The following is a 12,877-nucleotide window of genomic DNA, read 5'->3' on the forward strand; positions in this document are numbered from 1 at the left end:
TCCCTCCTTAGCACTCATTTGCTTTGAGATTTTTGAAAATTTGTTTCTTTGCTTTTGCTTCTGTTTTTGCTTTGCATGGTGCTATTGAAAAACCTGATGCCAATCTCTCTCTCTCTCTCTCTTTTTAAGTGACTTGGCCTTTTTGCCTGAATTCCCAGAATGTTTATCTCTAAAGTCTAATAGTTCAACTAGGATATGCCTCAGAGTTTACTCTTCTTGGGCCAGTTTTCCCAGGTACCCTTCCAATATGTAGATTCAGGTCTCCTTTTATTTAAGAGTTATCTTGAATTACATATTTAAAATATTAGTTCTATTTCACTGTTGGCATTCTTCTTCCTCAGAGACACCCATTGTACATATTTTGGATCTTTTCTATTCAACTTCTAAATTTTTCACGTTCCTTCTGACACTTTTTTACCTCTTTACTTATTTCAGTTTTAATTTCTTGACTTCTTTTCGTGTCTATCAAATGTGCCCTCCACTGTAAGTCTGATCATATCTAATTGTCCCTTGGGCACTCTGCTCTTCATTTTTGAGAGGATTTGTGTTTTATTTCAATTTCTTCCATGAATTTAGTCAGCTCCCATTTCATATCTTCACACTGTTCATCCATTTCTATTCTGAATTTTTGAATTTATGATTCATTGTGCAGCTGCTTATTTAATTATAAATTAATTCATGTTGATGTGTTGTATCACAGTTTTTCCATGCTTTTGTTTTTTGGAGTGTTTACAGCTACTGAAAACTTTTAATTCTAATTTTCTTTTTTATTCTTATATGGATAGTGCTTATTTTTTCACCCTGACACCCTGACAGACACAGGTGTCAAAGGTGGAAGTGAACGGTCTGAACACAAGGATCTGAAGAAAAGAGCACAGCTTTATATAGGTAGGTAGGTAGGTATAGACAGGTAGGTCCTGTCATTTAAACAGCTATGAGCAAGTCAACTAGTAAAGTGGATAAGTAGATGTTTAACTACTTTATATATACCCTTAAAAGTTTAAATATTCAGTTTTTTCATTTGTTTCTTTGTTTTTTTAGAGACGGGGGCTATTTTCTTGGGCAAATGGAGGTCACTGTTTTATGCAGGTCACCCCCCCCCCCCCCCCCCATGCAAGCACACAGGAGGATTTCTCTGTAACCATATTCTTATCAAGGTAGGACACCAGCCAGCTCTAGGTCACATGATCTGTGGCCTCCCCTGGCTGGGGGAAGGGTGTTACACGCATTGGGCATGGTGGATCTTTCCTGGTTTCACAAAGAGATATTGTCTGAGCATCTGTCGAATGGCAGGGAGGTTTGGGGACCAGCACCAGGCGTACTGGGTCAGGACAGTGATCAGGGAGAGGGGGCCTTTGGTAAGGCTGGTGGACACAGGCCTCAAGTCCCAGAGTGGCCTGCCTTGAACACACAGAAAAGCACTATGGAGCCATGAAAGGATTCAGGTAAGAGAGTGACAGGCACATGCCGGCCTGGCCTCCCTTCCCTGGCCCCTTCCAGTAGAGGAGGCTCCAGAAGCCCTACCTGAGCCCACTTTCTTGTCTGTGCCTGCTCTCCAGCCGCTCAAATTCCTCGGAGGCCAGCACCATCCCACTGTCCGTCTGGCTATCCTGTGCAGAGAAAACAAGCTAAGGCTGTGGGCCCCAAGGACCTGCCCCGCTGCCAACCTGACACTCATCCTGCGCCAAGTGTGTGGGAAACAGGCATCCGTTCCATCACCAGGGCCTGTAGGTTAGGGTCACGTGCCCCCACCACAGAGGGAGAAACTGAGGCCTGGCGGGGCCATGCCTCACTACTCAGGAGGGTGGCAAAACTGGAACGCCCCACTGGGAGACATAAAAGGTGGCTATACACATGCTCAAGGCACAGGCAGAGCAGAAGCATGGGGAGAAACAAGGAAGTATCGAAAGGATCTGGCAGCTCATAGTATAGAAGAATGATCCTTAGACACATTCCAGGTTTAGGGGGCCTAGGTCACCTTTAACCTGACTTGGCGTGGTTTTCATTTTGATTTCCGTGGAGGGGAACTGCACTCTTGTCAAAGATGGGGGTCCCCCAGCATTTTCATCTGGCCCTGGGAATGGGAGCCCAGGTCTGCATGGCTCTGGTCCAGGGCACCCACTGCCGCCTCTGCACCCAGCCTCCCCTGGGCCTGCGCTCACTCACCAACCCCATCTGGAGGGAGGCTGGGAGGCTGTCTGTGCCTTCAGCCTCACGGAGCTGTAAGAGGTCTACTCTGCTTGACCGCATCTGAGAACACAGGTGGTTTTCCATGCCCCTTACCCCAGCCTCCTCCTCTAGTGACACAATCTCCTCCTCTCTGGCCATGCGGCTTGATGACCAACAAAGGGGGGTCCTGACTCAGGCCGATCCCAGGAGAACCATCTAGAAGGAGTCATCTTTCCACTGGGTTCCTACTGGGGTTTCTACCTTGCTGGGAGAGAAAGGGGGTGCTAGGGAGGTGAGCCCCTCTGTGAGGGAGGTGAAAGTACAGGTGAAAGCAGCAGAGACATGGTGGCACTGCATGGGTGCCCAGACCCCACCATGCCTGAGGCACAACCTGGACTTGACATTTTCAAGCTGGTTTCTGCTGCTGGCCTCAGGACTTCCTGACATCTGACTCCCTGTGGAAAGAGCCCAGTGGGCCTGACCTGGGGTGCACAGGTGCACCCACCCCACTTACCACTGAGGCCTTGTAGGTTGTCAGGGTCATGGGAAATTCTTCGAACGTTTTCATCCTGAAGGGACCCTGGGTCTGAGTCCCCCTGGCAAGGCATCCCGGAAAGGACACACAATTATAATATCTGTGGGGAGAAAACGTTAAGTGCTGAGAAACGCACTCCAGCACCCTTCCTGAAAGCTCTTTCCACCTCTCATTCTGCACCCCTCTCCAGTGGGGAGGGTGTGGAAGGTGAGTGGAGGGCACCCAGCTTATGTGTGACATGGAACTTGAGAGAGACTGGAGGAGGACTTCACCCCAGGATGGGCCACCCTGTACAAGGCAGTCAGTCCCGGTGCTGCAAGCTACTGCCTGACCTGCACGTGCGTGTATGTGTGTGAACATTCGAGTGCCTGTTCGGGGGCTGGTGGAAGGAGCCTGCCAAGAACCAGCTGGGTGTTCCTGTCCTCCAGGCCTGGCTTTGCTCTATGCTGGGGAAGATGGGGTGGGGAGTCTCAGAGTCCTTCTCCCAGCAATGTCAATGGGAATGTGGATACACGACTTTCTTGGACTGTAGACATACACTGGCAAGAGACTTCTGACCCCAAACTCTGGGAACTTAGGCTGCATTCTAAATCCTAAATACAGGTTAATGAGTGACCTGCCCTGTTCCCAGGGTCCCTACCAGTGGCTCTTGAGACTCGCCCCTCTCCCCACCAGCTCCACTTTCTTTCCCTGCAGTGTGGAGCTGGCCAGGGCATTGTGCCTGAGATGGGCACTTCCTTGAAATTGTCAGTGGGAGGGCCTCTCAGGGGCTAAGAGTGCGGGCAAGCAGAGGATGGCAGAGGGAAGAACTGAGGAGGTGTGGAGAAAAGCAAAGTCGCAAGGCTGCATGGCCTTGCGGGGGCCCCGAGACTGACCAGGTCCACCAGGGCGTCACCGACACTGGCACTGTCATTTAATGTCACTTTGTTGAGCTGGTATACAATGGCCTCTCAAGTCCTTGTAGTTCACTTTTCCTGATGACTGATGAGGATAAAACATACTATGTCCCCCTTGCCTGGGGGACCCCTGGACCTGGAGAGGGTGGCTAACCTGGCAGCCAGGCTGTGCCGGTGCAGGCTTGGTGGGCTGTCCTCCATGTCAGCATCAGTCTCCATGACATGCAGGGCCGTGGTGGACGCCTGCAAGAAGCTTCCCTCCTCTGAGCTCTGAGAGCCACAGGAAACCACGCAGTCCTCCTCTTCCTGGCAGGAATGGCACAAATGGCCAGGGTCAGAGGCCCCTGTGCCCCCTTAGCCCCACGCCTGCACTCAGGACTGCTGGAGTTCCTCACCCTTCAAGTGCTGTGCTCAAGGGCACCAAGGACTAAAGGAGCAGGCAAATTCTCTCCACAGCCCTCCCAGGTGCCCCATCAAAGGAGGAGGTAGGCACAACAAGAGCATCCTCACTCCAGAGCCCCAGCTGCTCCACAGCCTCAAGAACCAGCACTAGTGCTTCCCACCCTCTTCCTGGGCAGAAGTGGACCCAAGTGCCAGTCTCCAGCCCCTGAGGCTGGGGCAGCAGCAGCTCCCTGCTCCCTCCTCCAGGTCCCAGGGCACTTGCTGAGGCCCTGAGCTGCCCTGAGCCAGCCCTGAGCTGCCTTTGTTCCCCACCCCTGTGGGGGGAGATACAAGTCAAAGGCAGGTGAAGGGGGCAGAGGGACAGAGAGGGAGGTAGAGGAACACATCACTATTCTGCTGGGAGACAGGGCTCCTTGTAGGCTCCCTGAGGACCAGCCTGGGGCTCTTCATGGGCAAAGTTGGGCTCTGACCATCCATGTGATGGTCCCTGGGTTGGAGCCAGAGGTTGCTGTAGCAGGACAGGGAGAGTGGGGGCTCACCTGATGACCCCTGCCCTGAAGCAGGTCCCCCAGGATCTCCACCAGATCTGAGAATGCAGGCCTCTCTTTGGGGTCTCCGGCCCAGCAGCTCAGCATGATGCGGCGTCTGCGGGTACAGCCGGATGCTGGATTGTGTTCTGAGTGCACCCCTCACCCTACCCCAGCAAACCCCAAGCCCCCTGCCTAACGATCCCTCACACCTGCTCTGCCTCCCTCCCTCCCCAGGGCCTAGGTAGGGCTGTCCCTCCTGCCTGCAGGGAGGAGAGTTGTCAATGGACCAGTGGTGGAGTGAGAGACTGTGTCTGCAGGCCTCCACCCCCACCCCTGTGACTGAACAACCTCCCACCTCCCACCCTTGCCTGCATACCGCCCTTCCCGTGCCCGTACACAACCCCTCTTCCCCTTTCCTAATGCCCACCCACCCCTCTGGCCCCCCAGTGCCTCACGGCTTCCCAAGAGACTCACATGGCAGGAGTGGCCAGCTCTGGGGCCCTCATCCGGGTGCCTTCTTTCAGCCGTTGGCAGAACTCCTCATTGATCTGCACCCCAGGGTATGGGGAGGCCCCTGAGGGCAGGAACAGGATGGGTGGGTGTGTGGGGAGCAGGCTACTACTGTTCAGCCCAGACCCCACATCGCCTCTGTCCTGGTCCTCCATGGCAGAGGGCTTGGCCTGCTGCTCCCCTCCCCCACTGCTAGTTCTTCATCTGGTTAAGAGGACGGTGGCACCCGCTTGCTAGAGCTGCCATGAGCATCACCGCTTATTACAGGCACATTAGCGAAAACATGTCCCATCCTGGGATCATCAGGGTCAGTAGAGCTTCGACAAGCCAGTTGAGCTGTCTTGTCACAATGACCCCTCTTAGGAGAAGCTTTCTCTAATTCTTCCTTAAGTCCTGTGGCTGTACCAGCAAACAGGACCTAACCCTGCCTAGCTCCCTCCTTGCCTCTCCTGACCACGGGAAAAACAGCTCCTGCAAGCCATACAGCAGTGGAACAACCCTTTTAAGACAAGAGTCAGACTGCTCTATCCCTCCCCCAAAACCCTGCATGGCTCCCAGTAGACTTAAATTTCAGGTCCTCAGCCCAGCAGGCCTGCAGAGGCTGCATGAGCCACCTCTCCTAGCTCTCACTGCATCTCCCGATGCCACCTGCTTATACCATGTCCACCTCCAACACGCGGGGACCATGGCCATGGCTAACCCCTCACCCTGGACTGCTATCCTCCCAGGCCCACCTGCCTCTACTCCACCCACCTTCATCAGCCTGGGCCCTCCTGGCCCCTCTGGCTCACACACAGTGCTGTCCTTCCTGCACTCTTCCATGCTCTTTTATTTTTAGTAACAGCATCAGTCACGGCTGCCATTCAGTGTTTTCACTTTCCCACTTGTTTACCGCCTCACCCCTACCCTGGTGCGGGGGGGCTTCACCTTGGTCCCAGCAGGGCCCAGGTTCCCATGTGAGGTTCTTGCAGGTGTGGTCATTGAGTGAGCACCCTGTCTCCTCCCAGCTGCTCCCAGTCCTGCAAAAGCAGGAGCAGCATCCCTAATGGCAGGTGAGGAAGGGGCTCAGCCAGGGAGGGAGAGATCTGGGGGAACTCGTATGGTGTTACCCTCTGTGACCTGTGTTGACCCCAGGGGCTGCTGAGTGAACACAGGGTTCTGCCCTGGCATAGGCTGGAGGTGAAGGGGAGAGGCAGGGGGCTCTCCAACCACCTGCCTCAGAATGACCTGGGCTGCTCGCTCCAGGTTTGCACAGCCCCCTGTGCAGAGGGGCTGGTGGAGTGACCTGGAACCTGTGATCCTGCCTCCCCCCTCCCCTGCACCCTGCCCTGCACTCACCCAGGGAGAAGATCTCCCAGAGCAGCACCCCAAAGGACCACACATCGCTCTGTGTGGTGTACACCTTGTCGAAGATGCTCTCGGGGGCCATCCACTTCAGGGGCAGTCGGGCCTATGGGAGGAACATGTGTCCCCAGTGGGGGAGGGAAGAGAGGGAAGAGGCCAAACGCTTGGGCAGCCCTCCTCCTGCCCCCAGTCTCCCCAGGACTCTGTGGAGTCACATCCCAAGAAAGTCTTTTTGGTTACATCCACCTTGTGTGTATTCAGATGGCTCTTGCAATTTGCCCCTCCCCCATCCTGCAGGTAGGATGCAGAAGCCTTCATTCCTCCCTTAAAGGCTTCTGCCCTGCTACTGTTCTCCTGGGTCCATCTGGGCCCCTCTCTTCCTCTGTGCTCTCCCAGGGAAAACTTGCAGCCCTCCTCCAGCTCTAGACCCTTCGGCCCAGCATCCTGAGGAACACCTGTATCCCTGCACACCCTCACCAGCTCCACCTTTCTCCACTCACTTGGTCCCCAAGCTGGAAGCATGACATCATTCCTGACCTGTGGCTTCTGATGTGCTTTTCCTCCTATGGCTTCTACCTGGGAGCCCTGAGGGCCATGGCCCTTCCAGAATTGCCTCTGCCTCCACCCCAGCACCCCCACTCCCCTCTCCTCATAGCCTGCAGAGGGGGGTGCTTCTGGACGGCACACCTGACTCTTACCTCCACACCCCTGCCAGTTAGAATGAAGGACAAAAGCCTTCACGGTGGGCCTCTCATAGCCTGGACCCATTTTGCCTGTTGACCTCCCTCTAAGCCTCTTCTTTCCTCCCCTGGGGCAAGACTCTAATCAGCGATGGATGCTCAGATGCCTGCCTCTGAGCACCACCAATGAGACACAAGTTGCACCTAGCACCCATGTACTTTGCTGTGACCCTGCTACACCAGGTCTGTCCACCTCCAAGACAGACACCATGTAGGGTCCACCTCTGCATGTCCAGCCCCTCGTGGGCAGGCATGGGGAGTCAGTGCCCACCTAATGGACCAAGGTACGGGGCCAAACACAAGCTCCAGTTGGAGCGCTGTGGTCCCTGTTTGTCAGCTCCTGTCTCCACTCACCTGCTCCAGGTGCCTCAGCAAGGTCACCAGAATCCCCGTAGGCGCAGGCCCTCAGACCTTCCATGTGGATGGCAGTGAGTCCACCACCCTGCTCCATGGCCCCCAACCCCCATCCTTCCTCTGTGGTCTGCACTCACACTGCCCTTGCGCACGTAGTCAGGATCTTTGTAGATGTCCCGGGCCAAGCCGAAGTCACAGATCTTCACCACATCACTTTCTGACAGCAAGATGTTCCGAGCAGCCAGGTCTCTGTGGATGCACTAGGGGTGCAGTGAGGTGCAATGCAGTGATCAGTGCAGGCCCCTGGGGCCACACCCACACCTAGAGCTCCAGGGTGCCCCACCTGAGCCCTGCTCTTTGAGAACAGATTTCTGTGTGCCCCCAGGACTTGCCATGGAGAGAGCTTGTGGAACCGTGTGGACAGCAGAAGAGGCTATGCAGCGGGACAGACTGATTCTATATCTAGCTCTGCCTCTGACTAGCTGGAGACCTTGGGAAGTCAATTCCACCCTTTGGGCTCAGTTTATAACTCTGTGAAGTGGGAGAGATGCGCCTTGATCATAGCTGTGCTGTGGGGTGAGCTGGGACCAAGCTTGACATGCTGGTGAGTTTTGGCCTTTCTCCCCTCTGAAGAGCCTGCTGGGGCAGTCACCTTGCGAGAGGCCAGGAACTCCATCCCTCGGGCCACCTGGAAGCTGTAGCAGACAAGGTCTTCCATGGTCAGTGGGCTCAGCCACAGGTCCTCAGCTGCACAAAGAAGCGAGGTTGGCTCAGGAGGGTCCTTATCCATGACTCCCATCTTCCACCCAGCCCCAAAGGGAGTATTTGTTCACTGAACCTGGCTGCATCCCTCCTGGCCAGGCTTAACAAGCATGTTGGCCCCCTCTCCTGCCCCTCAGCTTCCATTCTCTCTGTGACACCCACTAACCACTTTCCAGAGCAATGAATACTGTTGCCACACTAGACCTCTGTTCCTGCTACTTCTGCCTGGACTGCTCCCCACCATGTTTGCAGGGCAAACTCCTGTTCATGTCTAGATGTCCAAATCAAACATCAAAAGTCTCTGTGAAAACTGTTCCTGAGGTGTCCTCCCTTCCTAAGGTAGAGTGCATTACATGCTCTCCCACATAATTCTCTCCAGGAGGGCCCCAGGCTGGCTTATCCCAGGGTCCCTGATCATGAGGTATGAGTGTGCCAGCCAACTCAGGCAAGGGGAAGCCAGACTCTTACCTTCTTGGACCGGAGGGGCTCGTCCTGCCCCACCCTTGCCCATCAGGAGCCTTGTGAGGAGGGCCCTGTCGCTGCTCCCTGGCCTCCTCCGGTCAGCCTTGGCACCCTCCACCATGGAGCAGAAGCACCTTCGCTGCTCAAGGGACTTCTCCTGCGATGCACGAAGCAGGTCCGAGGGGGAGGAGGCTGGCCATCTACTGCAAAATCACTCCCCACACCTTCTCCCCAGCCTATCTAAGAGCCTTGCTTGCTCACCAGCAGAGCTCTGGCCCCTGGTGGGGCGCCTACCTACCGCGTAGGGGTTGAAGGCCTCCCGCTTGGCACGCAAGAAGTTGGAGAGGTTGCCGTACTTGCAAAACTCCACGATCACCATGAGGGGGCCTGGGGCAGGGCAGGAGCCAGGAGCTTGTTGACTGAGGGTACGCTGGAGGGCAAGCACCACAGCCACGGCCCTGCCCCAAAGCCCTCCTGCGCCCCTCCTCATCCCCGCCCATTCCCAGCCCAGCTGGCCCTTTGCACCTACAAAGACAGAGCACCCTGGGGGACTCACCCTCCCGCCAGGGCACCCGAGCTCTTTACCGTTGGGCTTGGTGCACGCCCCCAGGAGGTTGACCACGTTGAGGTGGTTACCGATGTGGATTAGGATTTTGAGCTCTGACATCAGGGCACGGTGCTCGCTGGCTGTGGCGCCCTCTGGAGGGAACATGGGGGCTTCGCGTGGTGCCCAGCCCACCACCCAGCCCCTGCACGACCCTCTTTCTGCACCACTAGCTTAGCTGAGGCATGGCCAGTGCTCTTGCTGGTGTGGGCGCAGCACATCCTACCTGCCTCTCTGAGGCAAAGGGTTTAGGTGGAACTGGTAAGTATTACTCAGAGATGAACCCCAGGCTCAGCTCTAATTCCCATGGACTCCCTGTAGAACCTAGGGTAAGAATCTGTTCTGAACCTCAGTTTCCCCTCCTGTACCACAGACCCACCAGCCCACCCAGAGCTGCTGATCCTCACCAGCTCAGCCACCCCTTCTACCAGCTGACCCCACACCTTTCAGCATTTTCACGGCCACAGTGTCACAGCTGCTGCCCTTGTTGATGCCAAAGGCCGAGGCTTCCACCACCTTCCCAAAGGCCCCATGGCCGAGGACTCTCCCTGTGGGGGCAGGGAGCCGGTTCCAGGTGAGCTGTATGGGGGTGAGGGTGGAGAGGATTGGGCAGAAGGGACAACCCCTGTGGAGGGCCAGGAAGGAAGGCCCAGGAGGCAGAGGAAAGTTGGGCTCCCCTCTGCCAAACAGGAAGTGCATGGGGAGTGGGAGTGGGAAGAGAGGGAGAGGAGAGGCAGACAGGAAGGCCTGCATCCTCTCCCAGCAGGTGTGATGGGCCCACCCTGCTTAGAGCAGCAGGAAGTGACCTTGGGGGCCTGGGAATTGAGAGCCCCAATCATTGTTCTGGGGATGCATGCCTAGATGGACAGGTCGGGCCAGGTGGGGGCTAGGTGGGACTTTCTGGCATGAGTTCTGAGAATGGAGGGATTTCAAGGCTCTAGCCTGCCCAGCCCCATAGCAGCTGAAGATGTCTCTGCCCAGCAGTACAGGGTGGGTGAAGTAGGCTGGGTGCGGGGTCTCACCGAGGTGCAGCCGTTCCCTGGGGAACTCCCACTGACTGGCATCATAGGACAGGTATTCACACTGCTCCTCCAAAGGCACTTCCCCAGGGTCCATGATGATGGACAAGTAGCCGGTCTTGATGTCTGCATGGGTTGGCTGGGGGTGCGGATGGGGACAGCTCATTGACTTGGCCATACCACCCTGGCTTGGGTAAAACTTTGTCTGGGACAGATGGGAGCTCCTTAGGGACTTTCAATATAGGAGGGGACAGATGGACAGACAACCTCTGGTCCTGTAAGAGCCCAGCATGGAGGGGACAGGGAGGCCTCCCAGGATACAAGGCTTCCACGTGGAACAATATTCCTTAACTTAAGGGCTAGCCAGGGTGGAGAGAGACCACATGAGGAGCTGGGGAGAGACTCAGCTGGGGGAGGAGTGCTCACCCTCCTCATGTTACAGAAGATGAGGAGGAGGAGGACCCAGAAGAAGACGGCGATGACCCCGGTGCCAATAAGGATCACGATCTCCATGTTGCCTTTATCCTCGGAGCCTGAGTGGGCAGAAAGAGGCTAGTGTGTGCGTGTTGTGAGGAGGGAGAGGGTGCACCTTGCGGGAAGTGCCCCTTCTGGTGGGCACAACTAGCAGTGAGGTGGCCACAAGAAGACGGCGCCAAGGGCAGGCGGAGGGTGGGTGGAGGGGCGTGAAGGGGAGGCCGGACCTTCCACGGCCACGCTGGCAGAGGAGTTGACGCAGCCCTTGGTGTTGCACACACTGCACAGATAGCGCCCAGCATCCTCCTCGCGTACGCGCTGGATGCTCAGCCTCTGGTTCGAGTCCGCCAGGTCGATTCCTGCAGCGAGTTGGTGCAGGTTCGAGTTCAGGTAGGTCTGGGGCCTGGCCTTACCAGCTTCCGGACCCCCTCCCTCCTTTACCCACGTCCATCCCCCTACCGGACTCTTCCTCCAGCAGCCTCTCATCTTTGTACCACACGATGCTGGGCATGTGCGCCCCGGCCACCGGGCACCTCATCTCCAAGGAATCGCTCACATTCACCAGGAGGTCAGTCAAGTTCTGCGTGAGCCGCGGGACTTCCAGGGCTGGGGGCGGGGTGGAGACGGAGCTAATTGGAGCTTCAGAAAGCGGGAGGGCCCTCCAGGAAAGGGCCCTCCAGGGCTGGGAACTCTCGAAGCTGAAGGGTCAGGATTTGAGTTCGGGGGTGGGCCGGGCTGCGCACCTCCACAGAAGGGCTGGGGAGGGTGACGCTCTTGCAGGCTCGGGCTCGGGAATGGACCCCCCAGGCGCATGCTGGGCTGGGGGTGAAGGCTCCTTGGGAAGCGCCGCCCTGCCCTGCCCTCAGGCCCTGCCTGCCTCACCCTGCACTGACAGGTACTTCTTGTGGCAGTGCTTGTCGTGGCTGCGCCGGTCCTGCACCTCGCACACGTAGTCGCCTTCATGTTCTGGTGCCACGCTGGGGATGGTCAGGCTGAGCGTGGCGTGGCGCACCCCGGGCGCCGCCTCCTCCAGACTGGCGGCCAGCGGCGTGGCGAATAGGTGCACGTTCTTGCAGTCGAGCAGCAGTGGGTTCCCGTGAGCGTCATGCAACGTGGACAGGTTGAGGCGGGTACCAGCGCAAATGCTGATAAGTGTAATTGTCAGCCCGGCAGCTCAGGCGCACGGCCTGTCCCTCTAGAGGATCTTCTGATGGCTCCGATTCTATGCTGAAGCCATCGGGGATGGCTGGGGAGGGAGGAGGAACTACTATGAAGCTGTGTCACTGTGTTGGCTCACTTACCCCCTGCCCAGGGGCTCTCTCTCCCTTTTTCATTGGCCTTTGGACTCACTCGGCTCTCAACTAAGGGTGTACATCACATGTATCTGGGGCAGGGACACCACTCTGGAGCCCTCTTTTCCCTCTCACTTACAAGAGACCAGCTCTCTGAAGTCATTTCCACCAGGGTCTCCTCCGGCCTTGCCTCCTTCTAGCTTTTTCCTAGACAAGCCCCAACTGGCTGCTGCCCCTACCTCTCCCAGGATCCCAGATCATCATTGAGTTCCTTGCTACCAGGCTCAGCAGGGGCCTAAGTCCCCATTCTCCCTCACTGCTGACCACACTCCCCACCACTGTCCTCTCCTTGAAACAATCTGGTTTCATTAGCTTTTGGCAATGCCTCCCAATTTCCTTTTGTCCCTCTGGCCATTCATTGTCAAGCTCCTACGGGCTCCTCTCCCCTCCAAAGTGTTCTCTTTGGATCCATCTTTCTTCCACATGCCCTCGTCTACACCTCTGGGCCCAGTGACTGTCCTTCCATGATCTTTTTAGCTTTTCTGAGGTCACTAACAAGTTTGAAAATCTGAGGAAACTATGGACCTTCCCCCCAGAGCAAAATGCACATAGGAACCAGCTGCTGTGCAGGATCCAGGGCTTAGGAAGAGGGTGGGAGGGAAGTGGAGTTAGGCGGAGCTGTGGGGAACAAGAGGGCACCCGTAGGGGAGGCACTCCAGGTCTGGGGGCAGACGGTGCCAATCCATCCCAGTGGATTACCACCCCAGTCCATATGCCTATGACC

At 56.5% G+C, this 12,877-nt stretch overlaps 1 protein-coding gene across 1 annotated transcript in view; it reads right to left on the minus strand.

Moving 5' to 3' along the window:
• Window positions 1–746: 746 nt before the first annotated feature.
• The window catches only part of FLT4 (fms related receptor tyrosine kinase 4), a 35,134-nt gene continuing 23,003 nt past the window's right edge, over window positions 747–12,877 (minus strand). Inside the window, 18 exon segments of the mRNA XM_067732630.1 lie at window positions 747–1,610; window positions 2,684–2,804; window positions 3,755–3,906; window positions 4,542–4,647; window positions 5,007–5,106; window positions 6,381–6,492; window positions 7,618–7,740; window positions 8,133–8,227; window positions 8,711–8,861; window positions 9,003–9,091; window positions 9,290–9,403; window positions 9,752–9,856; window positions 10,331–10,466; window positions 10,754–10,860; window positions 11,029–11,160; window positions 11,261–11,407; window positions 11,684–11,930; window positions 11,932–12,047. Coding sequence (XP_067588731.1) covers window positions 1,521–1,610; window positions 2,684–2,804; window positions 3,755–3,906; window positions 4,542–4,647; window positions 5,007–5,106; window positions 6,381–6,492; window positions 7,618–7,740; window positions 8,133–8,227; window positions 8,711–8,861; window positions 9,003–9,091; window positions 9,290–9,403; window positions 9,752–9,856; window positions 10,331–10,466; window positions 10,754–10,860; window positions 11,029–11,160; window positions 11,261–11,407; window positions 11,684–11,930; window positions 11,932–12,047 — 2,243 coding nt within the window. The 3' untranslated portion in view covers window positions 747–1,520.

Source organism: Pseudorca crassidens, chromosome 3, assembly GCF_039906515.1.
Source record: "Pseudorca crassidens isolate mPseCra1 chromosome 3, mPseCra1.hap1, whole genome shotgun sequence".
Lineage (NCBI taxonomy): Eukaryota > Metazoa > Chordata > Mammalia > Artiodactyla > Delphinidae > Pseudorca > Pseudorca crassidens.